A 20,332-nucleotide genomic window follows, 5' to 3' on the forward strand; every position below is an offset into this window, starting at 1 on the left:
TCTGTGTTATTTGTAAATGTTTTAGCTGTGTGCACTGAAGATGAGACTGTTTTTCTAGCTTATATACTCAGGAGAAGATGTTAAAGGAACATTTAAGAGTTAAAACAATTGGTACTAAAGGCATAACAACAAAATAAATCCCAGTTTTTCTATTGTGCTTCATATTTGGTCATTAATATCCAAGGAATCCAATATCCAATCCAGTTTTGTAACCGTTTACAGCAGTTTGCGAGATGTTTGGTACTTATACCAAGGTAGCAGCAACAGGAGTCTTTACACAAAGTTAAAATACTTTGGTTTGCCAGTAGGGAACGTTTACACATTATCATTTAAGTGTAAAAGCTTTTTGGAGTGCAGCCATTTATTTTGACGAGGGTAGATTGCTCCAAGTGTTTACCGTTTTATTGCAAACATATTTCATTGCTCGAAACTGCTTTAATTCACATTGATTCTCCTCATTAAAAGTTTACACTACTCACCATCTGATAACAGATCAAAGGTTGTTTTAACTTCAGAAGGTTCCTTTAATCATCCACTATATACTTTGCTTTATACTAAATGCTGCTAAAGCTGCCGCAGGTTCAACTACATGCACAATGTTGCTTTCAAAGACAGTGGTGTTAAACAGAACTATATATATATATATATATATATATATATATATATATATATGCACACCAGACTTTTATAATTCATGTACACTTAGATTTTTCATATTTATATACCAGTAATAGATTTTTTTTAATTCAAAATAGTGTAAATGTGTTTGATTTGTTTTAATTTATGAGCTAAATTAAAAGACATGTGTATGAATTGATATTTCCTTTTTTTTTTTTTTTTTACCAAATATACTTTAAACAATAAATACTGAATCCCAAAAGTTGTTGAATTCTTTAATGAACATCCTGAGTTATCATTGAGTATATTATGAGGCATCTGTTCTTAGATATTGTATTAACTAAACTTCCTTTTGAGTTTCTGCTCTGTTAGCCGCCTCATCTTCACTGCCGGGCCAAAACCCTTGCTGATGATGGATTCCTGATGGCTTGATGAACGAGTGGTTCTCTGATTTATCGGCCCATATTAGACTTCCCCTTTTTTAGAAAAGTCATAGAAAAAAAAAAGCTTTTCAACAGCTGTGCATCCTGACACTATACAGTTGTTTTGATGTGTTCCAGTCAGGTTACTGGCCACATCCCAGCACTGAGACATCTCTAAAGGTCCTTAATGACCTTCACTCCAGTACGTATAGTGGCAACATTTTATTCTTGGTCTTACTGGATCTCAGTGCTGCATTCGACACGGCCGCCCATAACATCATGATAGACCGATTGAAGAACTGGGTGGAACTTTTTGGCGCAGCACTTACCTGGTTGGAGTCCTGTCTTAAAGACAGGGACTATTGTTTCTTTAGGTAACTACAAATCAGAGCTAGAACAAACATGTGGAGTTCCTTAAGGTCCCGTTCTGGGGCCTCTGTTGTTTATCATTACAGTAGATGCTCCCCCTCACTCAAAATGCATACAGGACTGTCTCAGAAAATGTGAATATTGTGATAAAGTCCTTTATTTTCTGTAATACAAAAATGTCATACATTCTGGGTTCATTACAAATCAACTGAAATATTGCAAGCCTTTTATTATTTTAATATTGCTGATCATGGCTTACAGCTTAAGAAAACTCAAATATCATATCTCAAAAAATTTGAATATTCTGGGAATCTTAATCTTAAACTGTAAGCCATAATCAGCAATATTAAAATAATAAAAGGCTTGCAATATTTCAGTTGATTTGTAATGAATCCAGAATGTATGACATTTTTGCATTACAGAAAAAATAAAGGACTTTATCACAATATTCAAATTTTCTGAGACAGTCCTGTAATTAAAAGTCTCTAATTTTCTGTTTCCCCTGCCTTTGCTTACTCATTTCAGTGCTGTTGTGTATCATACACTACACTTTTACCTTGGGAAAGTCACTAGTTTTTTTCTTGTAATTATTGTAATGATTTTAAGATTAAATGAAAAGAGGCTTTCGACTTAGTTTGAAGTTAGAGCCAGCATTTTAACCTGAAATATGTCAGAGTTTAATTGTAATTAATTAAGTTTTAATTGCATTACAGAAAATAAAGAACTTTATCACAATATTCTAGTTTTCTGAGGCAGTCCTGTAGGTATGTTCCCATAACGATGCAGGTGAGACAAAAACATATACAGCCACTCACCTACAATCTAATTCAAACATTGATTCAATAAAAAAAAAGATGTGCCAGCCTTCCATTAAATAAAGACAAAACAGAAGTAATAGTGTTTGGAGCCAAGGAAAAAAGATTAAAAGTCAGCACTCGGCTTCAAGCAGTGAAGTTAAAAACCAACAGTCAAGCTAGAAATCTGGGAGTGTTTCTGGACTCAGACCTGGGATTTTAACAGCCACATTAAGACAGTAGTGAAGTCGGCCTATTATCACCTAAAGAACATATTGAGGATTAAAGGACTGATGTCTCAGCTGGACTTAGAGAAACGTTTCCATGTTTTTATCTTCAGTAGCCCGGACTACTGTAACACTATTCTTACGGGTCTCCCTATAACATCCATCAAACAGCTGCAGTTATACCAGAACGCTGCTGACCGAGTCCTCACTAAGACCAAGAGATTGGACTGTATAACTCCAGTTCTTAGATCTTTACACTGGCTACTTGTCCGTCAGAATATTTCAAAATCCTGCTGTTGGTTTATAAATCCCTGAATGGTGTAGGTCCAAACTACATCTCTGATCTCCTGGTCCATGATGAACCAACCACACCCCTCAGGTCGTCAGGCTCACGCCTACTTTCTGTTCCCAGAGTTAGAACCAAACACGGTGAAGCAGGGCTCAGCTTTCCTGCTCCTCACCTGTGGAACAAACTCCCATAATGCATCAGGGCTGCTGAAATTAACTTGCTTTAAGTCAACGTTGAAAACCTTTTTACTCTTGTATTTTAATAAATCTCCCACAATGCACTGCAACCTTTATTTCACTTGTTTTATTTTTTCTAAACTTATGCCTGTCTCTAATTCTGCTTATAAACTATATTATATAACTAAAATTACTTTTTAATGCATTTTAAAATGTTTTTATATTAAGCACTTTGAATTGTCTTGTACATGAAATGTGCTATATTAATAAACGTGCCTTGCCTTAAGCACTTGGTCCAACCGCAAGCAGAAGTTTTCAGTTATTATAAATTATATATATATATATATATATATATATATATATATATATATATAAATAAAAAAATATACGTTACATATTAAAAAAAAATATATATCATATGTATTTTATATAAAAAATGCACATATATATGCCTTAGGTTCTTACCAGCATGGTCTTAACCATTAATATGTGTGCAGACAAAAAAAATCAATAAAAAAGAAGTTTTCAGTTATTGAAATGGAAGTGCATCACATCCAAGTTCCCACAATTCCACGCGTGTTGAATTCAATTCAGGTGCTTCATAAATGGCATCTACTACTAAATGGCGTCACTTGATCAAGATGTCAGAACTACAGAGAATAAAAATAGCAGTTCATCCAGTGTCGTACTCATCCCACCATACAGAGGGACCAACGTAGGACCTTGCAGACATGAGGTGGGTTTTTTCTGTCTATATAAAAGGACACCACATGAGAAAAGTTATTCTCCTTGTACTTCAGCACCATCAACAGGAAACATCTAAACCAACAGGATAAACATCAGGCCCATGAAGCGTGTGCAGCCTCTCTGAACCAACCTCAACTCATCTCATCACTCCTGCAGTACGGACACATGATACAAGTTTTAATCAAAAAATTGAGAAAACAAGGCAGAAAATGATGAACATAGACAAAGTGTCATTCATTTAAACTCAAGGTTACATAAAGAGTTTCTTGAACTTAACAGCAAAATGAGCAGAACTTGTTTACGTAAACCATCAAGTTAAACATGTCTTCTTACATTTAGAGTGAATAAACCAAAGTCATTACATAGCAAAGACTCATGAACACTTATTCATAAACATGATCCTGAAAATCCAAACCTGGGTTGTACTTTTGTATGAAATGATAAAGTAGTCCACCTACAAGTCAACTATATCTAGTAATATAGGCGATAAAGATCCCAGAGGGAATTAAAAAAAAAAAAAAGAAAAGGTACAGCCCAAATTTCTTATACAGACGAGGCTCTGAAAACGGATACATTCGTGACGCTAAAACTGCATATTAGAGGATATTAACAGTGCAGTGGTTTGAAATGCAACTCAGTACAAAATAAATCAAGTGTTTTAACAACTGCAAATAAATCTGAGGAATGAATGAGTTAAGCTCCCATTTAAACAATAACTTATCAGAAACGTCTCTCACATCCTAAGGGTTTATACGTTGAAAATTTGGCACACAGGCTGTCCAAAGCACAGGAATTAGAAAAGAAAAGTAAAAAGGCTGGCTGTCTAAAGGAGAATACTGTAGTCCAAAATGACTACATATATTAGCCATATACATGTTAATTGCTAGTCAGACTAGTCAATAGGAAGTTTCATCTTCCTGGATGAGTTCAGATTATCAGAAGTCACTGCGATTACATTTCAAGTCGTCTCCTCAAAGTGGTCCCAGTAGTTTGTAATTGATTCCAGCGTGGATACAGTTTACTCTTACAGCCACACACAAAGGCTCTTCTGTTAACAACACAATCAGTTGACCATCAAATAAAGAGCAAACCCTCCCAGATGCCAGAAAGAGAACCTAAAAATCAGCTTTTACTCAGTCAGGCTATGGATTTTACTGCTGGGGGTAAAAAAAATATATAATATATAAACAAGACCAGAAAAAAAGGCAGACTTTTTAGAAGTAAGCTCCCAGCGCCGACTGATTATATGATCTTCTTCTTGAGTATGAGCGGCCCCACGTTGTCTCCAGTTAGTTCGTTGTGCTTTAAGTGCGACTTGTCACAAACGGGAAACTGAAAACAGGAAACATGTTAATATTAGCTCATCACCAAGATGCAGACAGCCCCTTCCTCGTTTGAAAAAAGCAACAGTTTAATGAATAATGTGCGATAAATTTAAGGCAAATGCTCTGGGAAAATCCCACGTACTGTCCCCCATTAAGTGAGGGAATAGTGAGGATTAACTGCAGCTCTGTAATTTTACCACTAGGAATGTGTCAGACCCAAACTCCAGAAAACGTTTGAAAAGGATTATGAAACCTATTGAGGTGCCGGGGGGGGAAGAGAGGAAAAGCAACAGTTTAATGAATAATGTGCGATAAATTTAAGGCAAATGGGCTCAAATTAAAAAAAAAAAAAAAAAGGTCAGACAAGCACAGATCACACATTGGTGAAGGTCAGAAAAGGATCCACTTACAGTTTTGGAGCGCCAGCAGCGACAGTAACACACATTTGTGCAGTTCAGGTCCTCGATGTCGATCTCATTGACCACTTTAGGGTTTTCCTTCTGGATCTTCAGGTTGATCAGGCTGTCTCGCTGCTTCTTCCTCTTGGGAAGGAACGGGCGAATGGTCAGGTAGCCCAGCAGAGCCAAGATCCCCAGGAGAGGAAGCAGCCGGAGCCACTCGGACACTGCAAGCAGACAGTACACGGGTCAATGACGCGACGCCTATACTTTCTGAAAAACAGACTTTTTTTTCATTCAAAAAAGGTTTAAATGGATAAAAAAAATACCTTATATATGAACTACCTGTCCCACATATGGACTCACTTGAATTTTACAAAAAAATACTAGTTATTTGGGATTTTGTTGTTGTTTTAAGCGTCTAAATGTCATGTGGTGCGACCGTCCGACCATGACTCTTGTTTTGAAAACTTTTTTTGAAATCACTCTAAATGTTTTTAAATCAATCTTCTGCTCTATCTGGCATGATTTCCAAAATGTCTTGTAGTGTATAAGATTGCAACACATTTGTATTTATATTTCCATCATAATATACAAACAAAGTTTGACTGATGACGTCCATTTTATGAAATATTATGTGGCGCGACCATTAAAATAACAATTTTTGTATAATACTGAAAACTTGTAAAAAGATGTCAAGATGTTAAGGAAATTAATTTATTTTAGTATGAATCATGGTTGCACCACATGACCTTTTTTAAGGCTAGTGCCAATTCATCTTGACAAAAAACTCACTTAAATTGAAATCACTTAAGTTAAAATTTTTATATGAATTTATGTGTACACAACATTCTTAATGTTTGAACTACTGCAATAGATATTCTTTTTCTTTTTATTATTTTAAAATTGACCTGTTGAAAATCCTTATTCATCATTGACCCGCATACATGAACATGGGTTTGGTATCTCACAATAACAGCGTTAACCACATCATGTAAGCGTAAACCATGACTTCTGCTTTCAGTCAGTTACTCTCACCATCTGACACCTGATAAAAAAAAAAAAGAGAACATTTTACAGTTTCTCACCCACAGTTTGATGTGACAAGCCAGAAAATATTTTCAAATGTTAAATTAATGTCAGTTTGGTATACAACTATCCTATCTTATGATGTTTTCTACAAAAATTAAGTTAAAAATCTAATCAAGTAACCTTGATGTGCATACAGGACTGTCTCAGAAAATTAGAATATTGTGATAAAGTTCTTTTTTTTCTGTAATGCAATTAAAAAAAGAAAATGTCATACATTCTGGATTCATTACAAATCAACTGAAATATTGCAAGCCTTTTATTATTTTAATATTGATGATTATGGCTTACAGTTTAAGATTCCCAGAATATTCCAATTTTTTTAGATAGAATATTTGAGTTTTCTTAAGCTGTAAGCCATGATCAGCAATATTAAAATAATAAAAGGCTTGCAATATCTCAGTTGATTTGTAATGAATCCAGAATGTATGACATTTTTGCATTACAGAAAATAAAGGACTTTATCACAATATTCTAATTTCCTGAGACAGTCCTGTACAATCACTTTGTATAATGATGCAAAAACATCTTCAAATAAAAACTGTTCGTCAGACCCAAATGAGGAAGCTGCAGGAAAAGACAATTTTTGCCACAATGAAGCTGCACTTGTGCGCTGCAGTATTTTTACACCAGATCAACTGCAGAGCAACCGCTCACAGCAGCAGCTATGGGGGCGGAACGCCAGACAGAGCTCTGGAAAGTGCTCTGGGAAAATCCCACGTACTGTCCCCCATTAAGTGAGGGAATAGTGAGGATTAACTGCAGCTCTGTAATTTTACCACTAGGAATGTGTCAGACTCCAGAAAACGTTTGAAAAGGATTATGAAACTTATTGAGGTGCCAGGGGAAAAATGTGCACACATGAATGAGAAAAACCAATGTTTAGTCACTGGAACATAAATATAAAACTTTACATTTTACTGTTACTGTTTAATTTTTAATAGAGTCTGCAGAAAGCTACATCAAAACATTTTTGACAAACTGATGAATAACAATTGAGTTCAGCCACACTGCTATGAATTACAGCCCTTCTGCAGATCTGTCTCAGAAAACTAGAATATTGTGATAAAGTTCTTTATTTTCTGTAATGCAATTAAAAAAAACAAAAATGTCATACATTCTGGATTAATTACAAATCAACTGAAATATTGCAAGCCTTTTATTATTTTAATATTGCTGATTATGGCTTACAGTTTAAGATTAAGATTCCCAGAATATTCAAATTTAGAAGAGATAGGATATTTGAGTTTTCTTAAGCTGTAAGCCATGATCAGCAATATTAAAATAATAAAAGGCTTGCAATATTTCAGTTGATTTGTAATGAATCCAGAATGTATGACATTTTTTGAAAATAAAGAAAGAAAATAAAGGACTTTATCACAATATTCTAATTTTCTGAGACAGTCCTGTAAATATAAATATCTAGAGTCTGCAGAAAGCTACATCAAAAACATTTTTGACAAACTGATGAATAAGAATTGAGTCCAGCCACACTGCTATGAATTACAGCCCTTCTAGTTAATGACAGTTGACCAACCAGAATAATCATCAATGCGCACACAACAGATTGTATTGGCAGGAATAAGAACTCAGTGGCGAATACGGTAAAGTTTTATAATAATGAAGAACTACGTGACAGATCTAACTTGTACACGAACATAATAAGAACCTGGAGACTTTTGGTAACACTAGATTCACACAGAGGTGTCAAGTAATGAAGTACAAATACTTTGTTACCTTACTTAAGTAGAAACTTTGGTTATCTATACTTTATTGGAGTAATTATTTTTCAGATGACTTTTTACTTTTACTCCTTACATTTTCACGCAATTATCTGTACTTTTTACTCCTTACATTTTAAAAACAGTCTTGTTACTCTATTTCATTTCGGCCTTTAAAAACAAAACTATCCAGTTAAATTGCTCCATCCGGATAGAGTGAATTTGGTTGTGGTTGTTTCAGATGTTCTTGTCCAGTTTTGTTCTTACATCCGTTCCCTCAGATTCCTGCAACTAAACTTGGATGTTCATTCCAATAAACATTAGGATAAATGATAACATGCCTCTGAAGTTTGACTTTTTGCACCATAACAATACTTATAGGCAACTAGTCATCATATCTGCTGCTCTCTGAAACACATGTTAATGCTCAATAGTACACATATATGGTTCTTTAATATATTTGCATTATACTAAGATACATTCATTTTCAATGGCTTTTGTCCTTAATGGCTTTTTTCCCCCTTACATTACTTTTACTTTTATACTTTAAGTAGTTTTGAAACCAGTACTTTTATACTTTTACTTGAGTAAAAAACTTGAGTTGATACTTCAACTTCTACAGGAGTATTTTTAAACTCTAGTATCTATACTTCTACCTGAGTAATGAATGTGAATACTTTTGACACCTCTGGATTCACACAGCGGCGACGCGTACGCCATCTGCGTCGGCCCCAGTAGACTTTGAACGGGGCGACGTCATCGGTGGCCAAAAGGAAGTGTGGACTACATGTGCTGCCTCCATCAAAAGTTATGGGATTTTTTTCCTTGCATGAATATATGCATCAGCCAATTAAGCTACACAGCTAGAGTCATGCCAATGCACCCGTACATGGAGGCCGGTCAACCCAAACGCACACCGGCGGACAATGACGGAAAAACTCTCTGCCAGTGCTTTTAACAAACAGAATGCACCCAAAAACAAGGTTGTTAGAGCGTCAATGGAAAATATAGATAATCCCATGACGACAGCATCGCCCAGAAACGTCAGACCCATTCTCCATCATGGGTTACCGTGACGCTGCTGTGCAAATTCAGTAATTCAGAGGTTTTAAAAAGGGGGTCGGAACAATTCGCAATTTGAGGTTGTGCCAAATTTTAAAGTGCGTTTTATTTGACACCATTCATCCTTTTTAAATCTATAATTCTAGAAGCACAAGACGTGGCACAATATAATTCATGTCTTTAAAAAGGCACACTACCGCATCAATCTCACATGAACTGGCACATAAACTCGTAATCTCAAAAATCCAGCCGAGCAGACAGCCCTTGCAAGAGCTCCACTTCTGAAACGCTCCAGAACCACTCAGAGATGAGAATCTCAGCCTCGACAGACTCGATAGAATTGCAGGGTGAGAAGAGGCTGTCGCCTCCGAGAGCCTGCTGAGATGGTTTGGGTATCTGGTTATGATGCCTCCTGGCCGCCTCCCTGGTCTGTCAGGGACGTCCAACCAGGCCGAGGCCCTGAGACGTGAAGCCCCAAGAAGAGCATTAAAGTTAAGACCATGTTAATAAAGCAGCCTCTCCGCTTTATCTTGGACAGATCATCGGGTTAGTTATGTGATAAAAATGTAAGCCGTTTATATTTTACCTGTGCAAAAGTTAATTTGCAATATTTGGTCGACTAAACACACACACAAAAAGACAATGGGCATGGTGTGCTGCTATGCAAACAGGCTCCCTGGTGTTTTTAATAAAGATGCATCTGTTCGGTATATTTGAAAGGACTGCAGCTAGAGTTCCTCCTGGATTGGATGATTTGCAGGTAAAAACCCAGCTAAAATAGTAGATCCAAACCCTGGGACCAGGGTGGTACTGCACATGTAACTGGCTTAAATGACAGAGGGTTAACAGGAAGGAAATGTATTGTTACTGTAATTGATGTCTACCTCAAATGATGATGGAATAAGTCAACTAGAATAGATACAGTTGAAGTCAAAGGCAGTTATTAATGTGGTACTTTTTACTGTTCTCAAGAACTATAAATAAGTCATGTATGAATGGACCAAGTGCTTTATAGTAAAGTTGAGGAGCCACTTTAAAAGTAACGCAATTTAATTATTGATCCAAAGATTTGATTAGTGATTATACATTTAACTTTCTTAAAAACAAACAAAAAAAAGTGATCACATGAATATATAAGGTAATATATTTCTGCTTATAATAATCTCCAATAAAGAAAAGCTGGATAAAACTAACAAATTTTACATTCAACTCCCATCCCCTGCTATTTTGATCCCCTGTTATTCTTCTCTTGAGGTTTAATGATATCAGCTGCACATGTCGGGGCACGTACAATCAGCTAACTCCATTTTTGACAAACATCCATAGACATTTATGATATGGATATAGTTCTTATTCCAAAGGGGATACTTTAATGAAAAACGAGAGTTGAGCAGCTTGGAGCAGGTAATCGCAACGTCTGCAAAGGCGGGGAAAGATAAACTAATAATAGCATAAAATGACAAAAGACATCAGTTGTAGCAGTTATGGAAATGAATCACAAGTTATCATGTGATTGTGACAATGAAGGTGAGACACTGAAATTCCTACATTACAATAAACCACAGAAAATTGGCTCAGTTTTCAATATCATGTTGCTTATGATCAGTACATACATCAATGAGTCTGTGTTCCTGCCAGTTTTGGTTTTGTTGACCTCTCCTTCCAACACCATGTTAACCACATCACGAGAACTGCTTTCTTCCATCTCAAAAATATCTCCCGTCTCCGTCCATCACTCTCCTTCTCTGCCGCTGAAACTTTGATCCACGCCTTCATCACCTCCAGACTCGACTAGAGACTAGAGACTAGGCTCATCTTCCAAGGTCCTCGATAAACTTCAATACATTCAAAACTCTGCCGTCCGCCTGCTGACCCACACCCGCTCCCGTGACCACATCACCCCAGTCCTCCAGAGGCTCCACTGGCTCCCCGTCCCTCAACGCATCCATTTTAAAGGGGACCTATTATGAAAAACACGTTTTTTCTTGCTTTAACATATATAAAGTGGTCTCCCCTCAGCCTGCCAACTCAGAGAAGGAGGAAAGCAACCAAATTCTGCAGTGTCTGTTAGGGCTGGGCGATTTTGGACAAAAATAAAATCCCAATTTTTTTCTCTGAAAACCCGATTTTCGATTTCGATTTTTTTGGTAAAACTACAAAAGACAATGGAATAAATTGTTTCAAATATTTTATCTTTATTTTTAAAGAAAAATAGCAAACAAATTTCCCTATTGGGAGTGAAGTGCAATTGAAAGATACTGTAAATCCTCCTTGAGTTTAGTAAAGTGACAACATTTACAATTTTCTTGACCAAACAAAGATGACTAGACGAGCTCTGTCTGTAATGCAGCCAGCTGCAAAAAAGGAAAATCGATTTTCCGATTTTCCTTTTTTTAACATCGCCTTGATTAATAAATCCGATTTAGATTTAAAATCGATTAATCGCACAGCCCTAGTGTCTGTACAGCTGCCCGGATGAGCCGTCCAGTCTGATGTGGATCTACGAGCCGTTCAGATTCTGTTCCCGTCGTCACGTAACGACGGGAGCGATTTACATAGGTTGGCCTCCGATGAGTGAAACTACGCCCACAACTAACTCCGCCGGCCGGAGCTTCCACCATTTTTTCGTAGCGGTGTATCTCGTCATTCAGGCAGCCAATCAGCACAGAGCCTCATTATCATAGCCCCGCCCACTCAGAATCCCGCATAGATAATGAGGTTAGAGACTGGGAAGATAAAGACATGGCTCAGAGGCTGAATTTCTAATTTATTTAGCAAAAACAATCAAAAGCTTGTTTTTAAGACATTCAAGGCCTGTTTAAAATAGGTATTTGATGCCATAATAGGTCTTCTTTAAGCAGGGAATATCAGTATGGATCATATTGTTTCTGTACTTGTAAATGTATATTGTTATGTCTGTTTGTAACGTGTGGACCCCAGGAAGAGTAGCTGTAGATAGTAGATATACTGCTTCATGGGGATCCTTATAAATTCATAAATTCTCCATCAAAGTGAACCTCATACAAAACTATAGACAGTACTGGAGTTGAGGGGGGATGAGGGGGGATGGCATCCCTCCTGAAATAAAAACGGTCCAAATCATCCCCCCTGTAAAACTGCCATCCCCCCTTTCCTTCTCTTATGTCATTTCATCAATGAATGTGGTTTTACTGCTATTTCAACATTTAGAGTCATCACCAGAAAAATAACTTATTTGACAATTTTCACCTGTTTCAAGTAAATTTCACTTGAAATAAGTAGAAAAATCTTCCAGTGGGACAAGATTTATCTTCTTATTACAAGCAAAAAAATCTTGTTCCACTGGCAGATTGTTCTACTTATTTTATGTGAAAATCTACTTGAAACAGGTGAAAATTGTCGTTTTTTCGAGGGATGAGTCTTGTTTTAAGTGTAATGAGATTATTTTACTAAAATGAGACATTTTAACTAGAAATAAGACAAATATTCTTGTTAAGATTTTGAGTTTTTGCAGTGATCCATTTTACTTATCCTGTGAAGAACAGAATTATATTGATAAGTTCAGAAAACAGTTTTTTATTGTTGTGTTTTGATGTATTTGATGTAAGCCCAGTGGATATTTAAAGCTTACAGAAGGCTGCATTTAACTGCTGCTATGTCATTCCTGCAGTATTTCTGCAGGTGTTTTGGTCACTGCTATTATTAGTAATATATTATATTATTTGTAATCAGCACAAATTATCTGTCCCCATATGATAAAATCCACCATCCCCCCTGATTTATTTTTACAACTCAAGTACTGACTATACTAGAGTACAATTGTGCTGCAGCTCACTTATTCTTAATGTAATAAAGTCACAGCCATTTTCCAACTCTCCAAGAAAGCCTCATGATGACAGACGCCACTTTAAGGTCATTGCAGCGTCGTTGATATAAAAAGGCACAACATAATACGGAAACTATTTTTGTGGTTTGACACCTGAAACAAACTCTGACGGCGTGAATGCAGAAAAGTTTTCATTTGCATGCTAACTGGAATAGTAATTTAAAAAAACAACCAAACTGTCTCCAGATGAGTTCACAAGTTCTCCTCACAGTGAAGTGAAAAGTGCATTAATTACCTGTTAAGCTGGCGAAGCCGCCGATACTTTCCGGGAGGGGGAGCTTCTTCAGGTAGGCTGGAAGCTGCACTTTTATTATCCTTGAAATGGTTTCTAAAACCATCTTGGATTGCTCGGCACAGCCGGGTTTTGTGTTTGACTTGGACAGTTCCTGCGTGGGTTTTTATGTCACTGCGTTCATTTCTGTTCGCCGGAACGTACGAGCATAGACATATTTACATAGACGCGTCATCGGCCGCTGGGGCGCGAGAAGCACGGCCGCCATCTTGGAGCGGGCAGCCTACCCAGACGACAGCATGAGACAGAACAGTGTTGAAGATGCCAGAGCACTGGGCCGAGTATTCCTGTACAAATTGGCGAACAATTGCGACCAGGGATAAAAATAATGAATACAAATGAAATAAAATTAAATGAAATGAAATTAAATTAAATTAAATAAAAAATCTAAAAATCAGGCTACACCACATTGCCAAACTCACCCATCTCAATTTTTAATTGTATACATGTTAATAAGTGCCACATTAGTTTATTTACTTAAATCTGGGTACAGTGAGCGAAATAACCGGAGTCAAATTCCTTGTCGGGCATGCTTAAACTTGGCCAATAAAGCTGATTCTGATTCTGATTCTCTTGACCTGCAGAAAGGCAGCATGAGTAGAAGTAGTCTTCTTTCAGGGCTTTTAGCATATGTATATGGATTATATATATATATATATATATATATATATATATATATATATATATATATATATATATATATATATATATATATATATATATATATATATATATATATATATATTCTGAAGTTCTGAAGTTAAAACAACCTTTGATCTGTTATTAGATGGTGTGAGCAGTGTAAACTTTTAATGAGGAGAATCAATGTGAATTGAAGCAGTTTCGAGGAATAAATAAAATAGGAATAGAATAGAATAGAATAGGAATAAAATATGTTTGCAGTAAAATGTTAAACACTTGGAGCAATCTACCCTCGTCAAAATAAATGGCTAGACTCATGGTTAGACTATATATATATATATATATATATATATATATATATATATATATATATATATATATATATATATATATATATATATATATATATATATATATATATATATATGCAAAATAGCCTACCTATCACATGCCAGAATATTCTATTACTGTTAAGCCTACTATGAATACTAAAATACGCCAAATCATGTGTCCGGTATTATGCCTAGATGTATGACGTTTGCAGAAAAAAAACCCAATTAAAATCAGTTTTGTATTCTGCGAGTTATGACAGATTAATCAGAATCAGAATCAGCTTTATTGGCCAGGTTCGAACATTGTCCAACAAGGAATTTGACTCCGGTAATTTCGCTCTTTGGTATTAAAAATAAACAATAAACAATAAACAAATGTGGTATTTCTATGTATTGTACAGTATAAACATTTTAAAGGTGCAGCAGTTTGAGGTAGTGAGAAGGACCGTTCTGAATAAAAATAGAATAAGTATAACCTATTTACAATTTTAACAGAAAAATTATACAAAAAATACAAAAAAAATTTACAAAAGAAATACTAAAGTGAGAGGGGCAGCAGAGTGAGGCAGACATGATTATTAAATGCGCTGACACACATTGCGCCAGCCAGACAGATGACAGTGAGTGGAGCGGGTGCCCGCACCAAGATGGCGGCCCCGCGGCTCGACAGCAGCGGTCGATGAGGCGTCTATGTATATATGTCTATGCCTACGAGCTACTCCGAAAACGCGAACACACACGGAGCGCAGCGTAAACGCCTCCGTGAATCTCCGTAGAAGTGACGTGTGACGGAAGAATCCGACCAATCAGCGTCGGAAGAGTTGGTGGCTGCTGATTGGTTAACTTTGAACCCGACACGAGGTGCATAAGCATGTGCTGCCCCCATGGTGCTGCCCTGTTGCCTGGCAGTCCCTCCCAGTGCTGATGCTCCTCATAAGATCAGTTAGACTTTGAAAAAGAATTTGAACACAACGATGTTGTGTTTGAAGAACGTGCATCTTATCATCTTACTATATCTCACTTTTTTATTTCTTTTGTACAATTTAAATTTTTTATCTTGTATTTTTGCATAATTCTTGTCTGTAGAAATTGTAAATAGGTCATACTTATTCTCATTACCTCAAACTGCTGCACCTTAAAATGTTTATAATTTTTGTACATAGAAATTCCACATTGTCTATTCGTCTATTGTTCATTTGTTTATTGTTCACCTTATACCATAGAGAGCGAAACTACCGGAGTCAAATTCCTTGTTGGACAATGTTCGAACCTGGCCAATAAAGCTGATTCTGATTCTGATTCTGATTCTGATTAAATTGAGTTATGTGAACGAGAAATTACGTTTCATTATTACAATATTTTGTGGAGCAAGTCAAACTTTCTAAAATAACACGACCCTTTCACTTGGTTTTGGGAAGCTTGGTTCTTTACTCCCCTCGACTCCTCAGTTTCCTGTCCTTCTCCAACCCCACATGCACAGGTTACTGGCATCCAACACTTTACTGAACATACCGGTACTTGTAGATTGCACATAATAATAATCACTTTATTCATCAGTATACATGGAAACAGACTGACATGTGTCCTCTGCATTTTAACCCATCACTAGTTAGACTAGTAGCAATGGGCTGCCTTTATTCCCCCCAACATGCATAGACTACTGCCATCTGCCACTTTTTACATTTTTTGTCTTCATATATATCAATGTTTATGGCCTATTTGGCCAAAAACCTTTTTTTTTTACAGTAAGCATTTTAATCTTGCAACAGTTGTTAGTTTTTGTGCGTAGGTGTGTGTGAGAGTGACCGTGTCCTACACCAGTCCTCTCGTCAGACTGATCAAACTGCCCCTTCTGCCATTTACTGGATTATACTCACCCAAGCTGTTGCTCTGATGAACTCTCATCACTCATAGAGTCTCAGAGTAATCAATCAATAACTGTGCAATAATAATAATAACCACAATCACATGCTGTAACAATGCAATTTTCAATAACCATGTCTACCTCGTACTGTTGCCTTTAACTTTTTTTTTTTAAATTGTATATATGTTAGGAAGAGCCATTTCTCTATTTACTGTACAGTGAGCGAAAATAACCGAGTCAAATTCCCTGTCTCGTTTGACCTGACTTGACCAATAAGCCTGATTATGATTATGATTATGATTACGATACTTGTACTTGTATTTTGTGCATACACAGACTACTGCCGTCAGCCACTTTACTACACACACTTTCATCATATTTCTGTAAATTATTGAACTTCTTGTAAATTTGTATGAAACAGGCTGTATATATGTTTATTTCTGCTCCAAAGTTGTACATTTTAAAAGGGTTAGCCCCTGGTGGTCATTTGAGGAATCTGGGATTCATTTTACTCAACTTTTACAGTGAACTCAACTCCACAAAGGGAAGTTGAACAGAATAAATTTAGATTTTAAATACATGTTCAAAAAGAAGTGGTTTTGTTTCTTTTTTTGTTTAACTTTTTTTTACTGTACTTTCAGTTTACAATATGCACATATAACAAACTGTTGTAATGAATTGTTTTAATGTAGATGAATTTCCTTAAGATTTTATTGCATATTTAACCTGAAAAATACATTTTTGGCACCTGACACTGTGAGTAAAATGATATAAACGTTAAAAAAAAAACAACTGATGGTGGCAACAGTGTGCTGAGTCATGTTGATAATTCAAAGATTTTGATAGGGGGAAACAATACAAGCTTTGTTCTCTATCATCATAAATTGTAGTTAATAGTAATCCATCACAGGGTGTCTCATCAAAGTGGTTGTGTTGCTACTTTTTTAGATTTGGATATAGAATGTATATACGATTTTATTTAACTTTTTTAAAATTTGAAATCACATCCTTTTGAAGTCAAATGTATATATATATATATATATATATATATATATATATATATATATATATATATATATATATATATATATATATATATATATATATATATTTTTTTTTTTTTTTTTTTTTTTTTTTTTACTTTATTAGCAAATCTTGCTATACAAATACCAACAAGGTATACAATAGTGTGGAACAGCACATACAATGATGGAGTAAATTATAAAAATATCTAGTATGAATAAGAAGTCATAATATAGATAATGAAGGTAACAGTCATAATAATAATAATAAAGATGAGTAAGTAAATAAATAGAGAATAAAATAAATACATAAATAAATAAAACAGATATGAGGAATAGAATCAGATGCATAGAAAACAATAAGGAAAGGTCAAGACAAATAAAATAAAAGGTTAATCAGAGGATACAGGGAAAAACTTTTCATAGTTGATTAAAAATATATTGCTTTAGTTGTTGTTTATCAAATAAAGAGATTTAATGAGAGCATTTCATTCTAGTAGAAAAGGGGCAAATTTAGGAGTAGCACCAGCAAAGTTTTGTTTGTGAATAAAGAATTTAACGTAAATAATGATAAAATTCAATAGGTGTTCAAGAGCACGATCTTTAGGATAATCAAAGTAACAAATAATATATTTAATTTTAAGTAAATAAACAGATTTAGCAGCATTGAAAAAGTGAAACTCCAAAATTTTTTGGATATGTCACTTTGAAAAAATAAATGCAGAGATGTTTCTGTTTCATTGTTACAAAAAGTACAGGAGTCATTAACATCTGTACATTTAGCAATGATACAGTTGACAGGGTATATGTTGTGTAGAATTTTAAAGTGGACTTCTTTTCCTTTGTTTGAGATGCAATATTTATGTGGTAGGAGCCAGGCTCTTCTCCAGTTTATGTCTTCAATGTGAGATCGCCAATAGAATTTACCTCTAATTATAACTTGGTTCTTTTTTTGAAAACACTGGCGTACAGGTATATGCTTGTTATTACACTTTTTATCTGTTAGTTCTATTCCACCTAACATTAATGCAGGTAGCGCTTTCGTAAAAATTACTATAAATCAAGTGGTTTTTCACAAGTTGAATTAAATCTTTCGAAATAGCATGGGTTACAGTATTAAATTATTTAAAGGGAACAGGGAAACTATGTACAGACATAAAGTGTTCATAAGATAGTATATTGCCAGATTCATCAAAGAGTTGGAGAATATGGTTAATGTTCTTTTCAAGTCAAATGTATAATCCCTTTCTGTCTAGTTGTAATCTTGACGCCCACTGAAAGGATCCCAGTGATCGAGGTGCCCTCTAGTGCTGACCAAAAGCGCTGACAAAGGTTAATCGCAAGTATTTTATGGAAGACTTCAATACCCACAATGCATTGCGTAAAAAAAGCAACCACTGCTCCGCCTGAAGAAAAACAACAACCCCGAAGTTGCTTTCAGTGTAATAGACTTTATAAAAATAATTAAAAAAAAACATACATGTAACGACAAAAGAATGCGAATATGAAAAGGATGAATAAATTATAAAAGAACAACTTGTTTCAAGATTAATCTAAAACTGTAAATCTGTAAAGGATGTGTTTAGGCAGCTGAATGAGGTCCTGCGGGTTTGGTGTCATTGGTGAATGACCGAAGATGTCTCACAGCAGGTTGTTTGCGAGGCTGCTTTGTAAGTATTTGACCAAATAACACTTTTGATACGTCGAAATGTGTGGGTGTTTAACTTCCGTTACACAAGCGTCTCCAATGGAACTAGTCGTTGCATTAGCGGAACTTTGCAGACGGGAGTAATCTTGCAGAGAGCAGAGATAAGCCCTGCTGGACCGGCTGTCATGCTATTAGCCGCATTAGCTCCAAAGCCGTGAGTTCATTGACAGTTGGAGCTGCAAACCGAGACACAAGTCCATCTCCTGGTCTGTCTTTGACCTTGTATGATTTCTGGACTGAATCACAGCGCTTCTGTTCACTAAAGGGTTAAAGTTACAGTTCAGCCAGTCTGATATTAGGTGAATGTTGAACTGTCAGTGTAAATCTGGAGCTTCACTGGTGTCATTAGGGCTGCCACCTTTCAGAAATAGAAATAAGGGACACGCCAATTTCAGCAGCGCAGCCGCCAAAAAAAAGGGACATCCCCAAAACTTCTAAACTGCATAGAAATGTGTTTATTTTATATGAAAAAATTTCAAGTTTAAAGTGCTTTAATAGCATTGAATTTGCCTGACTGTACAGACAGCAAACCATGCTAGCAACTGAAATAGCCTCCTATTCTGTATTTGTCCACATTGATTGATTGATTGATTGAATTGTTTATTTCGAACACATAAGGAAAAAAATATAAAATTTTAAAACAAATTCAAAACATACAGAAAAAAGCAACAAAAACGTAATACAAACAGGCAAGAAAAAAAAACAGTGTCGGTAAAGGTGCAGGTAGATGTAAAACGTATTTAACCCTGCCCCTTTGTTACCTCTATTATAAATTAAACATAAATATTATAATAAATAGCTGCTAATTTACCTATTAGGCTACCGATTTTCCCATTGGTTGTGCCTTTGCACCTAACCTGCTAACAAACACAATCTTTCCTTAACATAACTCCTCCTCAATCAAATAACTTCCCAGAACTTCCTTTTTGTACCGTTTTTTTTAAATTGAATTATATTTGTACATCAGCCCAGATGTAGAATATAGCTACAGATGAAGGCTGGAAAATTAAAATACGGTGTAAAAGTGAATGTATTTCAATAATTCAACTTAAAAGGTGGAACTAATTCTCATTACATGCAAAGCTAGATATGTTATGTTAAATTGATTTAATAAAATATTCAAAATTTCTTTAGATTCTTTTTATTTGGGGTTTTCATAAACTGTGAGCCATTATCGCCAAAATTATAACAAATAAAGGCTTGAAATATCTCACTTTGAATGTAGTGGGAAATAATTTGTTTCACCCTAAGCTGAAACGAATGAAGTTTTGCAATATATTCAAATTTTCCGACCTTCATCTGTATATTATGACATCAATAAATAAGAGCATACTATGTGTCTGTATTGGTTCAATATAGAACGCGACTTT

At 35.5% G+C, this 20,332-nt stretch overlaps 2 protein-coding genes across 4 annotated transcripts in view; one reads left to right on the forward strand and one right to left on the reverse strand.

The window, feature by feature from the left end:
- Nucleotides 1–3,804: 3,804 nt before the first annotated feature.
- cisd2 (CDGSH iron sulfur domain 2) lies at nt 3,805–13,504 on the reverse strand. Its single transcript, XM_061740013.1, has 3 exons — nt 13,338–13,504; nt 5,378–5,592; nt 3,805–4,974 (listed from the first exon to the last, which is right to left on the reverse strand). Exons 1-3 carry the CDS (start codon nt 13,438–13,440, stop codon nt 4,885–4,887), a joined length of 408 nt encoding a protein of 135 aa, XP_061595997.1. The 5' UTR covers nt 13,441–13,504; the 3' UTR covers nt 3,805–4,884.
- Nucleotides 13,505–18,812: 5,308 nt separating this feature from the next.
- The window catches only part of suclg1 (succinate-CoA ligase GDP/ADP-forming subunit alph), a 40,423-nt gene continuing 38,903 nt past the window's right edge, over nt 18,813–20,332 (forward strand). For all 3 annotated transcript variants that reach the window (XR_009784075.1, XR_009784076.1, XM_061740139.1), the window contains exon 1: nt 18,813–18,924. Coding sequence is in view for 1 of the 3 variants with exons in the window: in XM_061740139.1 (XP_061596123.1) it covers nt 18,891–18,924 (34 nt within the window). In the remaining 2 variants the exon portion in view is untranslated. The remainder of the gene's footprint in view (nt 18,925–20,332) is intronic.

Source organism: Cololabis saira, chromosome 1 (genome assembly GCF_033807715.1).
Source record: "Cololabis saira isolate AMF1-May2022 chromosome 1, fColSai1.1, whole genome shotgun sequence".
Lineage (NCBI taxonomy): Eukaryota > Metazoa > Chordata > Actinopteri > Beloniformes > Belonidae > Cololabis > Cololabis saira.

Bases quoted from the DNA above. Each gene is read 5' to 3' on its own strand.
- cisd2 (XM_061740013.1), bottom strand. From the start codon at position 13,440: ATGGTTTTAGAAACCATTTCAAGGATAATAAAAGTGCAGCTTCCAGCC. The intron at 5,593-13,337 runs GTAATTAATGCA...GTCTGCTTGCAG, and splicing joins CGGCTTCGCCAGCTTAACAG to TGTCCGAGTGGCTCCGGCTG. The intron at 4,975-5,377 runs GTAAGTGGATCC...TCCTGTTTTCAG, and splicing joins GCTGCTGGCGCTCCAAAACT to TTTCCCGTTTGTGACAAGTC.